General features: G+C 44.3%; 1 protein-coding gene across 1 annotated transcript in view; it reads right to left on the reverse strand.

Annotated features, from left to right (window-relative positions):
- Positions 1-879: 879 nt before the first annotated feature.
- Positions 880-18,897, reverse strand: part of Sema6a (semaphorin 6A) — a 116,853-nt gene continuing 98,835 nt past the window's right edge. The window contains exon 20 of the mRNA XM_051163069.1: positions 880-2,608. Within this exon, the coding sequence (XP_051019026.1) occupies positions 1,407-2,608 (1,202 nt within the window). The 3' untranslated portion in view covers positions 880-1,406. The remainder of the gene's footprint in view (positions 2,609-18,897) is intronic.

An 18,897-nucleotide genomic window follows, 5' to 3' on the forward strand; every position in this document is an offset into this window, starting at 1 on the left:
AAGAAAGTTGATCACAACAACAGTTTACAAGTGTGTACAACTCAGGGTGTAAGGCACAAATTTACATGTGGAAAACAGGCTATTCACAGATGTAACCCCATGAAACACCGGTGTGATCAAATCATTAATTTATGCACAGTAGCAGCCAGCATATTAATTAGTTCACACAGTTTGTGGATTTTTGTTTGCTGTTTCACATGCAAGGTGAAATGAGATGAGGGGTTTTTCACAAGCTGGTGCCTTCATGACAGTGGGAATTTTTAGACAAAGCCATGTTTGCGACAATGGGGTAGAGGTGCCATTCTAAACATTTCTGTCCTGGTTGGAAGCTAGGATCTGGAAGGATTTTTAAACTTTTTTTTTTCTTGGCCAGAAACCCAAGTGACAAATTAACTGGGAGATTTAGATAAATATCCTCTCTTAGCACTTTTCTTTTAGCTACTGACCCGATAGTCCAAACAAGAAGCTCAGAATTCCAGCTCCAACTTATTTGCTCAGTGAATTTATTGTAAAAATAAAGGAACTCAATTATTCCAGTTAATGGATTTCACGTTAAATAGTTTAACTTCCCACGGGCTTCTGCAGAGCTGTTCATACGGTGGTTATTTGGAAGAGTCTTTTCCTTAAGGAAAAAGAAAAGGGTGAACAATAAATAAGAGTTACTTGCGTTAACGGTCACGTTATTCATTAAAAGCGAAGAGGAGCAGAAATCTATGACATCGTTGCCCAACGTGGCATTTACCTGCTATAACAAAGCTGTAACACTGGTGGGCATTTCACAGTATCTGCGCATAGTAAACTTCTGCCATTGTTAAAAGTCTGAGTTAGAATTATCAATGAATTCTTTATTTTTTTATTTATTTGTTTTTTTGCTTTTCTCATTTTCATGATTTAAAAAAAAAAATGTTCGAACGCTTAGCCAAGTTTGGTAATGTCCTGTGCCGTCACGGACAAAATGCTGTAGTTACTGTTTACCATTTTGTGTGTGTGTGTGTGTTGTTGTGTGTGTGTGTATGTGTGTGTAGTGCACACATGTGAGTGTGGCCTGTGCGTGTGTGTGTGTGTGTTCATGTGGGCATGGGGTGGGGATGTGCTTTTGGCTCATGTTTGTGATGATACTGAAGACTTTTTTTTTTTTTTTTTTTTTTTTTTTTTGTGAGTCCGACCTGCTGTACGACGTGGAGGCGCGTGAAGGAAAAGATGGAGGTGACTGTTGCTAAACCTTCACAAAACCACATGGCCCGATTTTTGAGAGTATCCCTGTCCCAGGGAGGAGGAACCAGCGTCCTCAGCTCCTCTAGGGCCATCTTGGTCGGGTGGATACTCGAGGCAGTGGAGACCTTGCTGAGCTGGGTGGGTGTCTCGCCTCGTCTGATGCTTCAACTCCTGGCCCCCAACCCCTGGGATTATGTACACGCATCATTGGGCTTCAGGGATGTGGAAAGGGGAGCAAAGGAAGGTTTGGGGGGTACATCTGGCTTTAGCGAGGGTGTGCGCTTCAGCCCCGACCTCGTCAGTGAGTTGTAGGCATTGAGGCTGGGCTGCCTCGAAACAGTCACGGCCTGGCCAGAGGGCTGGGAGCTGTGCACCTGGATAGAGTCCACCCGCTGCGGAGCGGGAGGCGGGTTGTCTCCCCGGCCAAAGCTCTGGTTCCTGGAGAGGTGGGAGGAATTGGAGGAGTTAGTATTGTTTCTTTTGAGAGTGGTGGCCTGGTGGCTTCTCGTGAGCGAGTTCGTGGGGTAGCTCCTCTTATATTCAAGCCCGTAGGAGGAGGAGTGTTGCATTTCCAGCCGCTTGCTCAGGCCGGTCTGCGACAGTGAGGCTCCCGGAGGACCTAGGGAGGCCTCGCGCTGTGGAACTTTGGGGGGCAGGCTATCCAGGTTCTCCACAAGGTTCACCCCATGGTTGGGACTCTTGCTGCTCAGATGCTCTTTGATGGTCTTATATTCCAGGGTGGCACCCTGGTCCTCTAGTGCCATCTGAGCCACCACCTCGCTCATTTTGGGCTGATCTACATACTCATGTTGGTAACCCTGCTGAGTGATGGGCAGGACTACCACGCTGGGGATGTGGCTTGGGGAAGCCCGAAGGGGCAGGTCTGTGGGAATCACAGGAGAGCCCATGGGGGGCATGTCCTTGGTGCAGGCATTGATGAGGTTCTGGTTCCTCTCCCACTCGCGACTGCCGCGGTTGGGTTTCCGCTTCTGTTGCAGCGTCGGGGTGGACTCTGGCGTGGGCAGAGCGGTGAGGTCCAAGTGGTGCTGGTCAGCCTTGATGAGCATCTTGGCCGTGTTGCCAGGCGTGGCCAGCTTGCCGTTGTGCATGAGGGGCGTGAGGATGGCCTCGGGCTTTGGGTCTTTGGACTGGGTGTCCCCAAAGAGACCACTGAGCTTAGTGACACTGCTCATAGATCCCCGACGCGAGTGGGTGAGCTCTTTGTCCTTGCGCTGCACTACCGCCACGTCTTTGCGCCGGTGATCACACACGCAATACACGATGATGCCAGAGAAGACGGCTCCCATGACAAAAGCCAGAATGACTGCAATGGCCAAGAGGGTGACAGGAACGAGCTGGTCGTTGCTTTTGAGGTAACTTTCCCGAATCACTCCTGTAATAGACATCGCACACGGCATTAAAAAATGAAAAAACACACTGTGAGGCTTACTGGTGTTTTTTGGCAATCACACTGTTAATTAATAACAGAAATAAGTGACAATAGCACCTCTGCATAGCTTGTCTTCTGGGTGCAGCTTGCCAAACATTAACTAATTAATCCTCCCAGCCCCCAACCCCACCCCAGCCAGCCCTGGGATGTATGCAAATTGATTTTATTTGTTGCCTTCTTTGTGGCTTTCTCTGGTACACGATTTTTCAACTCCTTTCTAAGGATGATGGCAGGTTCAAGATTTATTTATCTGTCTTTCCCTTTTGATCTTTCTCACCTTCTCATAGAATTAGAATAAATGAGCTATTTGAGGCTGGAGGAAGTGGCAACAATTTTACGCATGTTAAATGAACAAATCACATAACAATCCAAGCTTCCCACTCCGTCTTTTCTCGATGACTGCCTTGTGACAATGAGGCCTCTGTCTGAAGACAGGCATGTTTGCTTTTCGAAGCTACGAGAGCATAGAGGGTTTATGTCACCACAATGAAAAACAGCTGAAGCCCACAGGTTACAATATTTACATTTCTTTTGCATCAAAAGGGAAAGCCCACACTCAATTTCAGGTAAATATACAGTAGAACTGAAAGACTATTTAAATCCATTGTGGGCACGTAAAGTGTCAGGTCCCATTATTACTCTTAGGGCTTGCTGTCACCCTGAGACTCTTCAACAGAGCTGATCTCTTCGATTTAATACAAATTATGTTGCTACCCGCATCTATTAGCTTCCACTACATTAACCAAGAAGCCTCATTTCTGGGGGGAGAATGTTGCTGCTTCTATCCTGCCTAATCGGCCACCAAGCTGAGCCGCTCTGATCGAATGCAAACACAGGAGCTCTTATTTTTTTAATATCAAGTGAGAAGAGACATCACAACCCTCAGATCCTAAGTGCTTGGTGCCACTAGCTAAAAAATAAAATAAAATAAAATAAAGCCTCAAATACTTCCCTCCTTGCCTCTGGAGAGTGAGAGAAGAATACATTAAAGTGCTGCATGAGGAAATGTAAACATTGCTCCTGTTGTGGAAAGATGGCAAGGCAGAAAATGTACCTCCTCTGCTCTCTGGAGACGAGTTTTTCACACCTGCTAAATCAACTCTTTCTGGAACATGTTTAATGTATTTTACTGGCAAATGTAAGTGGCACTGAATTAGAATGAAATGAAATTAAAAACAAAAACAAAAAACCAAACTCCATCCACTCCTAAACACATGCCATTCAACCCTTCACTCCTAAACTCATGCCATTCAACCCTTCAACTTTGGCTGATTGTTGCTGCTATCTTTTAAATGTCACAGCTCAGACCTGTCATGGGGGAAGGTTGGTGGTTTTGACTAAAATATTTTGATTACTAAAGTGACGGCTTAGAAACCCAGAGGCCCTAGCTGGAAGATCACATTTTTTTCCCTCTCAAGGATTCACTCCTATTGTGACATCACGTGTGCTTGCCTTGGCGTGGAGGTGTGGGTGTGACCGTCCTGTGACAAAGGATTGTGACTTCCACTGGGAGTAAACAGAAGTAGCAAACACCTTTTAAGAGGCAAAGCTTTATGATTAAACAAGTACCCTTGGTGATGGGGGTGGCGAGGAACCCCACGGAGTACCGTGGAAGATGGTGAGTTGTGGAATAGTTTCCCAATGTGACAGTTTTCAAAGATTTCTAGACTTATCTTCATGATCTTTTTAAGGGGTTAAAAACCAAAGAGGAGAGGAAACAAAAAACAAAACAAAATAACAACAAAAAACACAGCAGGGAAATTTGGCTCTAACTCACACATTATATGTGTAGTGTGCCCCAGCCGGTGGGCTGTCTTACATTCAAATAGGTTTTAATACCTACACCTGAAAAAATGTGCTAATGAAACATTCTTCCTAAAATTTGCATTTCCTCATTGTTGTGTTAAAATGCCAACTGATTTTCCTTCAGTTTTGAATGTGCATGGAATTCTATTGCACGCGTGCTTAACTTCCTACACATAATTGTACAAACTGGTGTGTACACCTGTGAAGAAAATGGCTTCGCTTTTCTCATTGATTTGGTGAGTTCCACGGTTCTAGCCATGACAAGACTCCCATCCACAGCAGGCAGTAGGTGAAGTTCTCACCACTTACAGTGTCCCTTTAGGTGCTCATATTTAGCGGGGACTGTCTTCTCCCCAAAATTTGCTAATTAGAGGAAGCTGCCTACTATGGACTTTGAGTTTAAATGGCTCTCTCCATTTAGACGGTACAAGGAAAGGTAAGACTAAAGCAGAGCGTTGGCACACCAGATATGTAAAGATTCCCCATCTAACCTCCATGTTTTCCCTTAAGATGCAACGACCAGGTGTTTTCCTACATTACAGCAAGTTTGGCGATGAGCAAGAGGAATGCAAGGCAGCTTCTCCCTTCACCCTGTCCTTTGTGGATGTGTAGACAGATGTGCATGGGGCCAAACGAGTGAGCCAGAAGGCTGGTCCCAGAAAAGAATAGTCTTCGCTCTAAAGACCTGCAAATCAGAAAGCCATCTTCTAGCCAGAGTGTCCTCACTAGCTGTGTGTCATATGGTCACACACCTCCACCTTTAAGAAAATGCCAGTCTGCCTGCCATCACCCATCTCCTACACAGTCGCCCCCCTTGCAGGTTGCCCTTTTATAAGAAGGGGGGGGCTTCCTTCATCTCAAAATGAGTTTGTTCATGTGACTGAGTTCAGCCCCTACCAGCTCCTTGCCTGTGGATATGTGTGTCTTGTCCCCGAGCCCCTCACCACACATGTGCATGATGAGCAGAGGGCGACTTCAGCACAGTAAGGCTAGAGAACAATGCATTTACCACACTTATCTGTTGCTTCTTATTAATAATTTTAGCTCCTAAATATTCTTCTTTCATGTGCAAAGGTCTTTAGCTGTCTGAGACTCATAGAAACCGCTCGCTCTTTCGGCAGCCAAGACTTTTTTAGATAATGACATTTGAGTTCAGGTTTCTGGCTGTTAACCAGTCAAGTAGGATCTGACCTTTCAGGAAAATGATGCGGCTATTTTCTTCAGTATCATTTTTCTATGTAAATAGTACCTTTAGAAAAAAAATAAAACAAAAACCCTCTCGGTATCTCTCCATCTTTCAATTGAGTGGAGCAGGGGGCTTAATTCTTCTGTTTAGACAAATTCAGAAACCCTAAGCTCCGTGTTAAAAACAGACCAGATATTAAATGGAAAGAGAAGCTAGGGAGGGGGAGCTTTACTTTTGGAAATGCCTTCTAAACGTAAGGACGTCTGTGTACACCATGGAAATCAAGAAAGGAGGGTTCATGGCAGTGACCAAATTAATTTTGTGATTTAGCCATAGAGAAGGTTTGAACACAAAGCTCTGTGTGAGAGGCTTGATGGGGCTGAGTCAAGCAATATTACCTAAGGTCTGGAGTCTTAGGTCCTTGCCCACAGACCGGTGACACTTTGGACAGTGGTTTAACAGCTCTGGACCTCAGACTTTTCATCTATACTTTGAGCCCAACATAGTCTTACTGTCTTGAAGGAGGGTAGGACAATCAAATGAACACCAAATTTGAATGTCACAGTTTGGGGGGCGGAGCTAAAAGTCAGAGGACTCTATACAAAGTAAATGGTGGGTCAGTGGCTCTCTGAGGGCATCAGTGTGGTAAGTCACAGCAGCTCTGGTTGGGCCTGCCAGTTATCCATCTTCCCAGAGGCAGGTGGACACATCATTCCTGCTCCTCATATTGTTAAATGTAGCCAAGTATTTCAGGACAGCTTGGAGGTCCTGAACTTTGAAATAATTAAAACAAAGCTGAAAAATAGTAAGCAAACCAGAGCAAGGACAGTTACATGCCCAGTGGCTAATTCTATACTCAGTTCCTTGAAGCAGTTGCCACTTTTACTGCTTATTTGCACTTGTCACCTTGGCCTTCCCCCACACTCAGAGTTGGGTAGCCTAATGAGTTACTATTGAACATATAGGTTCTCAGTATATTGTGGAGACATTTTAAAATACATTCCTAACTTTGTGAGTTATTTTTGGGTTGACTATATAACCTTGGTTTTGTAGTCTCAGAAAGCCATAATCTTCAATAATCATTGTGACACCCATCAGACAAGTAGAGATCTATAAAGGTACCCTGGTATTTGCTCGAAACAATGAGAGAAACTGTCTTATATGAAAAGAAATTGTCTTTGGGGTAATTCCAAAGGAGCCTATGAGGGTAAAAGTATTGTCTATGACAACTGATGCTCCGCAGGCTTGCTTCATTTGAAACAAATGCATCTCTGCAAAGGGCAAAGGGCCACAGGCTGGGGCAGGAATGAATGACCAGCCATTGATTCAGGTGCTATACAGAAGACTGGGGGGTGACAGTCTCACCTGTCTGAGTACCCCCAGGCTGCAGAAGGAAAAGCATAGGCATCCTACCCTGGGCTGTTGACATGCTTCTACCAATCCCTGGCACTTCTGTTCTCACCAGTTGAAAATGGGGCATTAGGAACAAAAACAGTATCTGAAAAATGGTTCGCATTGATTCATTAACCACCAGCTATTTGTCACCAGTCATAAGGTGCTAAGTGGATCTTCATTCCCACCTTCCTATTGCAGGAAGCAAGGAGCACAATGGCATAGCGATTTCTCTGAAATCATGTCTTAAATTGGCAGAACTAAGAAGGGTAGATTCTCTGTGCTTTTTTTTTCTTTTTTCTTTTTGAAGTGAGAGTTTTCAGGTTGCCTGGAGGCCTCAGTGAGGGAATATGAAGCTCTTTAGAGGCCAGAGCAATGAAAAGATTATGAATGATACTGCCCCCAGGCCCTGTAACACATGAATCAAAATAAAAGCAATTATCTATTCTAAAATCAAGAAGAGCCCTGATAGAGTTCCGAGTTTCCCCATGATGACCTTGAAAATAAATTCTGAAGGGTCAGAAACCCAGTCCTCTGTTTAGAAGGCTTAGGTGGGTAGATCTGACTACACTTGCTCTGGGCCTGTCTCATCTGCGCCATGAAAGCCAGATCTGGCCTCTGGGACAGCGTACTGCAGACAGGATGCTACCTCTTAACTCTGGGTGAGACTGAGACTCTCTTGGTGTCTTTCTTTTCACCCTCCTAATATTAGCATCTCTGTGGCAGCCCTGGTTAGACAGAAATTCCCTGAGTACACTAATGCAGAACTGGGAGGCTGGGGCGGTGGTGAGTGAGGCACAAGCCAGGAAGGGGAAGGAAGACCTTGCCCTCCATTCCACAAAGTATAAAATCGGAACAGGACGCATCATTCTTACTCCGAGGCTAATTTAACAAGGAGACAAAATTGAGCCGAACGTTAAAAGATGTGCAGAACTGTAGAGATGGAGGAAGGCGACAGCATGTTCAACAACAGGCAGGAGCCTAGCTCCTTTCTGGTTCCCCACCCTGCTGCACCACCCTTTGGTACTTGGGTTTCACAAATCTTTGCCCCCTCTGTCAGAGAAGCATCGCCCACATTCTCACGCAGGTGGCTTGATTACCAGACTCTAATCTTCAGTGGGCCAGCTCTACTTTCTATGTGTACCCTGGGCCTCTGATAATCTCTCCTATAATCATCAGTGGTGGGATACGTATACTTTAGGCATGTCTTCCTCAGCAAGGCTAGTCTAAGAGAAATGAATCCATCACTTAGTCCCAGGAAGGAAGATGTTGAGCAGATATCTGTTAAACCAACTGTAAACAAACACTTGGGTGAATGAATACAGCTGAAGGAAAACTAAGAAAAATAGAAACTACAGACATCTGGGAGGATTTGAACAGCCCTGAATGACCAAAAAAAAAAAAAAAAAAAAAAAAGAAGACCTGGCAGTTTTAGAAGGAAAGTTTTTGCCTCTTGTCAGGGGGAAGCGGACTCTGATATTGCTTTGTTCTATATTGAATTCACCACTGAAAAACCACTAGCTTACAAAGAAACCAGGGCCAAGCACCCTTGCATCAAAAGTACAGCTATCATATTATTATTATCATCATCATCATCATCACTATTCTCTTTTAAAATTAGAACTCTCAATCTTCAAGTGTGCCATTACCTGCTATTAACACAGAGACCTAGGAGATGCTGAATGACCCTTTAAAACAGATAAACTTAGATAAAATCAGCTCTGCTTATTAAGCTAAGAACAGGAGCCCTCCCCAAGCCCTCCAGTGACCTCTCTCCTGGTCTAAGATGCAGGCGGCCAGGAAACTCGAAATGGTTAAGTGTGGACTTTAGCCCCTCACTCTCTTTCAGTGGGCTGCCTGTTTCAGAGCTGGGTGGTATGATGGATGTGTCTGTCTCCATAGTGAAGTGATTAATAGGCATCTGTGTAGAGCAGACCCGGTGACCACAAAGACAACAAAGCTTCTCTGTGTCCTTTAGAGAAATATGCAAAGGCAAGAAGGAGGATGGACATTTCCTCCATCGCTGAGCCAGAGGGGGTTTGTGTTGGGTCTGAGAACTAAGAACCATGGCAAAACCCCAAGAAAAGCCCCGGAGTAGGATCCCCTAAAAATAGACTCCCGGTTCTGTAAGACAAGCCTGCAATTTCCTTGAAATCCTCATAACAACTTGAGTGAATAGAATCTAACTACCCAATTTTTCTTGTTTGAAAAATCTTATTGCAACAAACTGTCAGGCTCAGAGTCCTCCAAGGCAATCAGAATGAATGAGCCAGGCATGAGCCAGCACCACCAGGGCTAACCACACAGGGCCCACTGTAACCCTGGGGAAGAGAAGAAAGCAAGCGGTAAAAGCATCCACTGCAGACAGTCTCCCACGGGGCCACACCCCAGCCCACAGGGATGACCACACGGAGAATGAAATGGTAGCTTTCTGTGGTTATCTTGGCAGGCAACGGCGTTCCTCTAGTCTTAGGGCCTAACGCTAACCAGATGGTTTGGAATCGACTGAAAATGCCAGCATCCCTGGAAATGGGCTCAGAATTTATAACTCAAACAAGTTTCTTTTTTCTTTTCTTTTTTTTTTTTTTCCTGGCAGGACATAGATTAGGCATTGGGAGGAGTCATAGTGTCTGAGATGTTAAACCAGTTGGGATCATGAGCCGTTTTTGAAGCTGTCCTTTTCTGATGAGGAACAGCAACCAAAAAGCACTCGTGGCTGGAACATGAAGGATGTGGGATGTCAGTGTCTCAGCATGTTGGAGGATTGAATCCTGTCAGGTCTGATCCAGCATTAGTGTCCAGGTTTTTTTTTTTTAAATTTTGAAAACATATAATTTTTCACAAGCATTATACAGCCTCAAAACTATAAATGTATAAAGTGTGCACTATGCCCATGTCTCACCCAGTCTTAGAGCTATTTCCATGTAGTGGAATTAGCAATATGAGTTAATTGTACTGTAGTTTGAATTCATGTAAACATGGACTTTTTAAAGTTAGCAGTCTCTCTTTTATTTAGGTCTGTTTCATTTTGATCTCTTTTAAAGACAAAATATAACATAACTATTAACAATGAACATACAATTATTATCATATTGGAATCAAAACAAGATTGTATAGTTTTAAATGTCCTCTTAAAAGGCTCTGTGGTGCTTGATGTATAAGCTAGGCCACAACCTGTTTTCTGAGAAAATGTTTCTGGTTTTAGAAACACGTCAGTTGTCCTGAGCAGAAAAAGAGAAGGCATTAAGTTTTAAATAAACATCAGATAGATTCTCATTTTATCTTAGGGTTTATGTATATAGTGGGTATCTTGTACCTACATAGGCAGCTTGTATGTTTGTTTGTTTGTTTTTTAACCTTGGTCCTTATCTTGATCAACAAAATGTTTTTTAGGCCGTAGGTATCTTGTACCTGGCTTTTTGTATTTGTTGTGGGTGGTTTTGAGGTCCAGCCTGACCGTCATTCTGTACCAGCTCTCTGCTGGGCCCAGACACAATTTTGAACCCTGCCTCAAATGTCATCAGCAAACCTACATGATTTAGTTCAGAAACAACTGAGACAATGGGTAATCAGATTTCCAAAATGCTTTATGAAAAACATAAGAAGTAAATGAACCAAGTGTGCCTTGGTGTTCAAGTGCCAATCTTTAGGCTCTATGTGTGGTTTCTTTATTCTGGTTAACACTAACATTGTGACAGAGTACAAAAGTGATGCTATTTTATTGGAAAACAGCCAAATCCCATCACATTTTTTTTTTTACCTTGCACAAATTTCTTTCTTTTGTCTTTTTAAAGATTTACTATTATTGTTATTCGTGTATATGTGTCTGTGTGGGGGCATGTGCATGTAAGTACCTTACAAAACTATTACATATGCTCTAAAATATGTTTATTGCCCTTATAACACCAAACAAAACCACCTTAGCTTGTTAGTCCCATAGCTCCTGAGAAAATGCCTATGGCCTTTAGTGGCCCTAACATAAGGACATGCTCCCTGTCTGTAACAGTGGCCATTGGGTATTGGTTGGGTTACATAACCCTGATGTGTCCCTGATTGGATTGGCCCTGGTGTGCCTGGATCTCCCGGGAATAAGAGGGAAAATGCTTCTGAGTGTCCAGTACTGAGTAAAGTGGCTTCCTTTAATGGACCACATCCAATGGCTACCCAAATCAGCTCCTTAAAGTCCATTCATGACTACTGAAAAGTGCTTGGGGCATGTGAAACTGCAACCCCCCAACCCTGCACCCCCCGCATGACTACACACAAGGAAATGAACACAGGAAGGTCCTCTTTTTCTTTTTTCTTTCTTTCTTTCTTTTTTTTTTTTTTAGTATTTTTTAAACAAAAGGAGGAACCTGAGTTCATGGTTCACTCTGCTTTATGATAATGAAAAAGCCCAGGAAGGCAGAGCACTCGGTGGAATATGGCACTTCGGGTCTGTTAAGGAGAACTGAATCTAAAAACCCATCAAAATCCATGACATTTTAAGTTACATTAGATTCTGTTGCGTGCTTTTAAATCACAGAGGGCAAGGCCAATCAGCACTTAGGGTGTATTTATTACCTTAACAAATGTCAGATGATTGTGTTCAGGGTTATCTATTATTTATGAATAACAAGGGGCTAGGGGACTGCGAATGACACGCTTTAATATGTCTCAAAGGTTAGGCATAATATAGCTTACAGTCCTATGAATTTCTTGACACCATTTCCCCCTTCGAATAAAGCCTTGTCAGTGGCTGTCCATATGGAACTTCTGTTATTTCTATACCGTTCATAATGAGTGCCTCCAACCCCAATGAACTAATGGCAGATGCACCATTTGGAAAAGAAATGCATCCTTGTGAAAATACAAACTTTAAAAACAACCATGGTAGGCGAATTCTGATTACGCCATTAAAGACAAACCACTTCACAGAGATTGTCACAAGCTGCAGACTTAGAAGAGGTTAAGACATATTAATTGGAGACGACAAACCTTGTCTGTAACGAGCTCTCTGACACTGGTTAAGATCTCATCTGACATGTGCCCAGCATCTGAACATACTCCACTACATCCCAGTAGCTTGCTGCAGGGCCTTGGTAAGACTTAAAGTGCTAAAGAGCTTGATGTCTAATGAAGTTAGTTCACGGGGCTGCTGACCATCCATTCAGCAGGCCATGCACTTTACGGGGCTTTACTTAAGACTTTAAATAGCCTGTATTTCCCTGGTGCCAACAACAGAACACAGCTTTTCATGTCCTTTTTCTCGGGGCAGTGGTGTTTGTTGTATGTTTTGGACAAGCCCTACAGAGCTTGAGGCCATCCTCACGTGTAACGTTAAGAAAAGAGAAGCGATTCTTAGGAAACTGCCCATTTTATGTAGCCCTCTGTGGACCAGTCTGCCCACATAACAATGGGAGCTGCAAAGAAAGCTGTCTCAGATGTCTCAAGACTAACAAACGACACACGGGACCCAAACTCTTCAACTGACTCTTCACAGTTTCATTACAGAGACACAACGGAACCCAGAGGAACCTAGGGTGCAGTGGAATCAACTGAGGAGCAAGTGTGCAGCTGCTCCAGATGTTCTCTTAATAATAGGCCTCGCCTAGTCCCCAGAGTCCTCGAAAGCTCCATTAAAGCTGTCAGAAAACTTTGTCATTTTGTGTGTGTGTGTGTGTGTGTGTGTGTGTGTGTGTACAAAAGTTGGGAGAGAGTGTGAAAAAAAGAGAGACAGAGGGGCAAAGTGGTGGCAAACTGTCACATCAGGAATGACAGGGCCTAGAACACAGCTCCAGAGTAAAAGGCAAGAAGTACAACTGGACAGTGAATTTATCTTTAATATACTGTGGTTCAAGTTGCTGTTTTAAAAGTAAACATTTAAGCTTTACTAATCATAATTTAAGACCATCATTTTGGGAGAAAAATGGATGGTATGTGTAAAAAAAAAGGGGGGGGCTTAGTGGGTTTGTCTAGAAAATTCTAATATTGCTGTACTGATTCAGGCAAGCAGGGAGATGAAATAGCTTTTGCATGGCTGACATTTAACTTTTTTCCCCTTTCTACCCTTTCAACAATAATCTCGTCAAGACCTGAGATGAATTCAGCTGGTTGTCAAGAGGATAGAAAATTAATTACATCGGCTCTGCATCTTTGCCTGCACAAATGAAGGAACAACTGCAGTGTCTGCCCGGGCTTCTCTGCCAGAGCTGCCTCCCTGAGAAGTGCACACAGGAAGTCCCCATATTCTCCACCCCAAGGCCCACACATAAACTGTCCACGGTGCCTTTGTCCTAGGTCTTTCCCAAAGAAGATCAGAGACTGCAGTTGGAGTCTGTTTTCTGGGCGGTGACATGAGAAGTATTCTAAAGCTAAAGGGGTAGCACAGTGGATTTTCCCTGTTTTTTCTTAGCCTCCCATGATTTCAACTTCTGTCATGGGTGAAACCACTCACTCTAGCACTTAACTAAAGGGACAGAGAAGCCCCACTTTGGAGTTCAGGTCGCAGGGCTTTACCTGGAATCAAGCATTTGGTTTGGCCATGAGCACTCACTGGGAAAATGTCACAGCAAGCAGCAACAGACTCGTTAGAACCAAAAGTGATACAAAATTCCCTTCCCCAAATTCACAGAATATATGTAATCCATAACTGTGTGTGATCAGACATCAAGCCTGGTAGACATGCTTGATTAATCTCCCCTTTTCTTTTCTCTACCTTTTGCCATCACTCACTCTGCCCCCACTGCCTGCCAAGAAGGCTCAGGCACCTTCCCACGGCTTTTAAGGCACCATGCTCCCATTTTGATCTCAGTTCACATTCCCAGCCCTTCACAGTCTTGATCCCTTTGGCCACCCTGCAGGACATGCCTCTTAGTGACTCACTCTGTACTGGAGCAGCTTTGTGACTTGTCCCCTCAATGTGTTCTCCTTGCAACATCAACTCTCTCCCCTCGCTACTGAAATCCAGCCTTTCCTCCCATGCTTTTCAAGGCCTTTCCCTAGCCCACCGCACTCAGAACCATTCATGGCCCGCTTTTACCCCACGCGTGCTCTGCCTGATCTTTCCTTGACTTCTCTCGCATGGACTTCCCCTGGCCCCAGCAGAAGCTAGCCGTGCAACTCCCCCACTTACTGGAAGCTGCTTCTTTGGCAGGTTCCTTTGATCTCTATTAGCATCCAGCACGAGACTTACGTTTGTATATGGATGTTTGTTGAGTGAACAAAGAAACATTTTTATGTGGTGCGCGCGTGCGTGTGCGCGTGCACACATGTTGATGCTATGGTGTGCACGTCTAGGTCAGAGGATAATTTGTGATCATCAGTTCTCTCCTTCCATCATGGAGATCCCAGAGATTGAACTCACGTCCTTAGGGGTTTACACACGAACCCTTTTCATACACTCTTGAAAGTTCTGGAGGTTAGGACAGCTTTGACAAGAGCTGTACAAATGATATTAAGACTTTATGGGGTGGGCCTAGTCCAGCTTACACTTTCAAATGCTCGTATTTTAAGAGTCTTATTTTCCCTTACCATCAGCAGCAGCGTGTATACCATTTTCCCACGAACAGTGCAGGATACCTGCCATTTAACCTCTCTCCCCAAACAGATATCAGTGAGGTCTGCTTGAAGGCCAGTCCTCTCTCTTGTCAGCTGCCTTGCCTCTGACCAGGCATGTTCGTGTTGCTGTTTTGAACTTCATATTGCTATGCAATCAGTGTGGCTTTTAAAGTTTTTAGAGAAAGTGCCAGCTATTAAAAAAGTCAGTGTTTGCAAAATTTTAGATATAAATCTTGTATCTAACTCTCTCTTTTCCTATCTTCCCAGTTCAGTGATCTATCACTGCTGTGATATTGGCACCAAAGGAATGTACTGGTGAGAAAAATGCGCTGGAATGCAACAGCCATCAGAGGGCCACACCGTCGCTGTGTGTAGACAGGGCCTGTATCTTTTTCCAAAGTCGAGTGTATGTATCTTGACCTGGCTCATAGAGGACATGCTGACACTACAGGCATTTTGCCACTTTCATTTCTACTTGCACTTAATATGCCTTGGACAGGAAGTGAGTGTGTCTGTCTCACTTCCTGTTAGCCGAGAGGACTCCTCAATGGCATACAAAACTGTACTACAGCATCAGTGAGGAATTTTGCTGAGACACTTCAGAAAACATTTTTGTTACAGTGTGTCCCTGAAGGAAGAGCACAAAACATCTGGCCTCAGTCAAGAAGAGATCTCTGTTTTCCTTCACATACTGTCATGAGGAATAACATTTCTGTGCAAAACACGTGTATATATTTTGATAAGAGCAAGAAGTTACTTTTTCTTTTTGAGAGAACTGTTGTGCTTTAAAATATCAAATCAGGTAGGTTTTAAGCATTGGAGCATATTAAAATGCAAGAATAATTGGTCCTGGGCTCTGTGGTCCAGCTGTATGGAGCCCTCAGCCTGTCAGTACAGAGGACCTGGCTCTCAGGGTCTAGAACTCAGAGTAAGTGGGAAGAAAGGGGAAAAGGGTCAGTGTGTATATTTTCAGGACAGGGGAACATGTGGCAGCCTTGCCGAAGGCAGATATGATGGAGGTAACCTTTCTTCAGGTGGTAGTGTCCTTAAAAGCTAGCTGAATTCTCACCTAGGGAGCTCACTGCTGGTGGAGGAAAATCATAACAGGTGCTATAAGCCTGCAGAGGCTGGTGTTTTCATAGTCTAAATCCATTTGTCTTTCAATTCATACTTGCTAAAGTTCTCCTCCCTACCTTCAAAGCTTGGTTGCCAAGGCAGACAGGAGGACGCAGGGCTGTCAACTTCAACGCTGACTCATGTTCACTCGCCTTGCAGTACCCAGAGAGGCCGGGGTTTGCAAGTTATCAGACCTCCTCCCAAGCCCCGTGGATGCTGTTCTTGGTAGTAGTTTCATCCCTATTGGACTCTTTTGATTCCTCTAGGCCAGCATCACCCAAACTTTAGTAAGTCATGTACCATTTCTACAACTCCAGCAACATCAACAGCTCTCTCCATGTTGGTTACGTTGTAGCATATCTCCATGGCCTCCAGTTTCAGTCCTTACCTAATATGTGCATTAAAATGAACTTTAACAATGTATTTCCTGTAGAAGGTTTCCATTACTGTTACATATATAAGGACTGCCACCTTTCACGGACAGAACGATAACTTAAAATCTACCGAAAGCAAAGCAACGTTGTTTCTAGATAGGTCCATCTGCAAGACAAAGCTCCACTCTGAAGCCTGCTGCTCGCTCTTGGCCACACAAGGTTTGGGAACTGCTGATGACAAAACATTGAGTGGAGACTATTCCCTGACATAATCGTCCGGGGGTGGGGGTGGGGCGGTGGGGGGATGGGGGGAGGAGCATAAATTCCTTCCACTACCACTTGCTATTCCTAAAGGCCATAATGTCCCTGGGTCACATGAACCATTCTCATCCCATGTAAGGTGCTCCATATCCCACTTGGAGGCTGCCATAGGCTACGGTGCATTAAGAGAATACGCATTTGGCAATAAAGAGAACCATGAACAAATTCTAATTCATATAGTTGCATCCAGGATGGGCACGAAAACATGGGCAATACACTTGTCAATTCCAGTAGAGTTCACAAGTCTTACTAGAAGCTTATTTCCCAAACTAATTACACACTGATTAAAGTACTGTCTACAGTTACTATTCCTTTTATTTTAATTTGGATGCTGCTTGTACTTCTGCCCCTTGTCAATAACGACCGTAGCATTTTGAGTAAGTGTGGCCAGATAACATCTCATTCTATCAATTTCCTGAAGTGGATAAGCATACAACAATTCTGTCATTTCTCACCAAATGAGAACATCTACTTTTCTAGTTAGCATTTCATCTGCTTTGAGAGACGTCGCAAGAGTGCTATGCAATGATGTCTGAAGAGGGGGATTATTCGGCTCGGAGTCCATGTGTATATCCCAGAGTGAGCTTGGGGTCAACACTTCATCTTTGTGCCACTCTACAGCAGTGGCAGATTTGTACCTACCCAGCTCCCGCCTGTATCTTCTAACCCTCTTGGGGATCTGGTTTTATCCTACTCCCACTTTTGGGGGGAAAAAGAAAAGAGGTGCAAGGGTAGCCATTCACTCCCCAAGTTTGTTTAACTTGAAAAAGGGAGCTCTTATTTCTTTTGCTGTGGGGAGGTGCGGTGGAGGGTAAGCCAGACCTAAAAATAAACTGGCATTTCTCTTTTATTTATATGTAATTAGAGCCCCTTTGTAACTACCCATTACCACCTCAATGGTTATTGGATGAGTACATAATATACATCCTTAGATGTGGCAAAAACCAAGAAAGAAGTAGTTTGGGCTGCATCTAATTTATCAACTACATGATTAAAAGGCTGGCCTAAGCTGCTCCAGATATCTAGGGACCCAGAGATAAAACAGAGCGGTTAGTTGTGTGTGTGTGTGTGTGTGTGTGTGTGTGTGTGTGTGTGTGTGTGTGTGTGTTTGCCAGGGCTTCGAAGGTAGCAGGCATTTTTAAAGAAAAGCATCGCAAGAGACATTAGACAAGGCCAGTAGGGTAATGAGGAGCAAGGCCAGTTACCAAGACAGAAAACCACTTCATTTTCTATATGCCTTGTGCCTTGTGCCTCGCAGGTCTCCTCTCTCGCTTTGTTAGTGTGGCGGTATAGGCACAGAGCATCTGAATGCTACTCACGGAATAGAAGGAAAGAGCCTTGGAACAGTCCACGGGGGGTTGGGGGTGGGGGAGCAGTGGGGGGGGGCAGAGGGCTTGGGTCTACTATTTTGAAAGGGGAGGCTAAGAGCAATGGTAGCAGAAGGGGGTTAGACTGCAAGGTGAGGACAGAGCTGTGACAGAAGTGCGGGATGCACAGGGTTAAACCAAGACCAAAGACATGACAAGGAAAACAAAGAAAAAGCAGCAAACATACTCTGGAAATGTAGGTGTGTTTTTGGAGGGTGGAGTGAACAAAGATGGGCCCAGCCCAGGATCAGTCAGTAGCCATTCAGAGTTGAGCCATGGACTCATGCAGCTCACTGGCATTTTCTCTGGCTCAAATAAAAGGGCACTGGGCACCCGACTCCTCCTCAGAAGCTGGTCCATGGACACAGCTTCTGCTTAGTAGAGAAAGAAATAGGAAGCATCTCAGAAAAGATTCCAGAGTATCTTTGGCTTGAAAAGCTGGAGCACACATGTGCCACATTCCCATGAGACAATCGGCCCAGTGAGAAGAGCACCAGCAGAGGCCCTCAGGAACCCCAGACAAGTCCAGCATCCCAGCAGATGTCAAATGCGAGGATGCGACGTCATTAAAGCACCAACATCAGGAGATGAAAAGAAGCCAGGAAGCCACAGGTTGGGTCAGATTGAAGGACACATTATAGTGAGTCAGAAAAGGGACGAGGACTTTTCCAACAGAGTAAACATCATCACCAAGTCATACCACACAGTGCTTGGCAAAAACAAAATGAAAGTTGGAGACAAATCATGAACAGCCAACAGAAAGGTCATTCAGAGAAGAGGGAAATCAAAATCATAAAAAAAAAAATCATGGTACAGGGAACACTAAGCTCTATCATTTCCAATGTCTGCGTAACAACTCATTGGCATTGCCCCATCAATCACATACTGCCGCTGTCAAGAATCAAACTCATATTGGATGGGGCAAGGCAAGGAGGTTGGTCATAGCACAAGAACACAGCAACCATGTTAAACACCCATGCAGTCACCTCTGCCACCATTGTCTGACCCTGTGTACACTGCTTCCAGCTTCGTCAGCACTCGTAATAAGACTCGGGAGAGTGAGCAATGCTGAGGTTTAAAACAATCTGTCAAAGTGCTAATTGGACTCCTTGAGAGCCTCGCTCCTTAGGG

This window comes from Acomys russatus, chromosome 20 (genome assembly GCF_903995435.1).
Source record: "Acomys russatus chromosome 20, mAcoRus1.1, whole genome shotgun sequence".
Taxonomy (NCBI): Eukaryota; Metazoa; Chordata; class Mammalia; order Rodentia; family Muridae; genus Acomys; species Acomys russatus.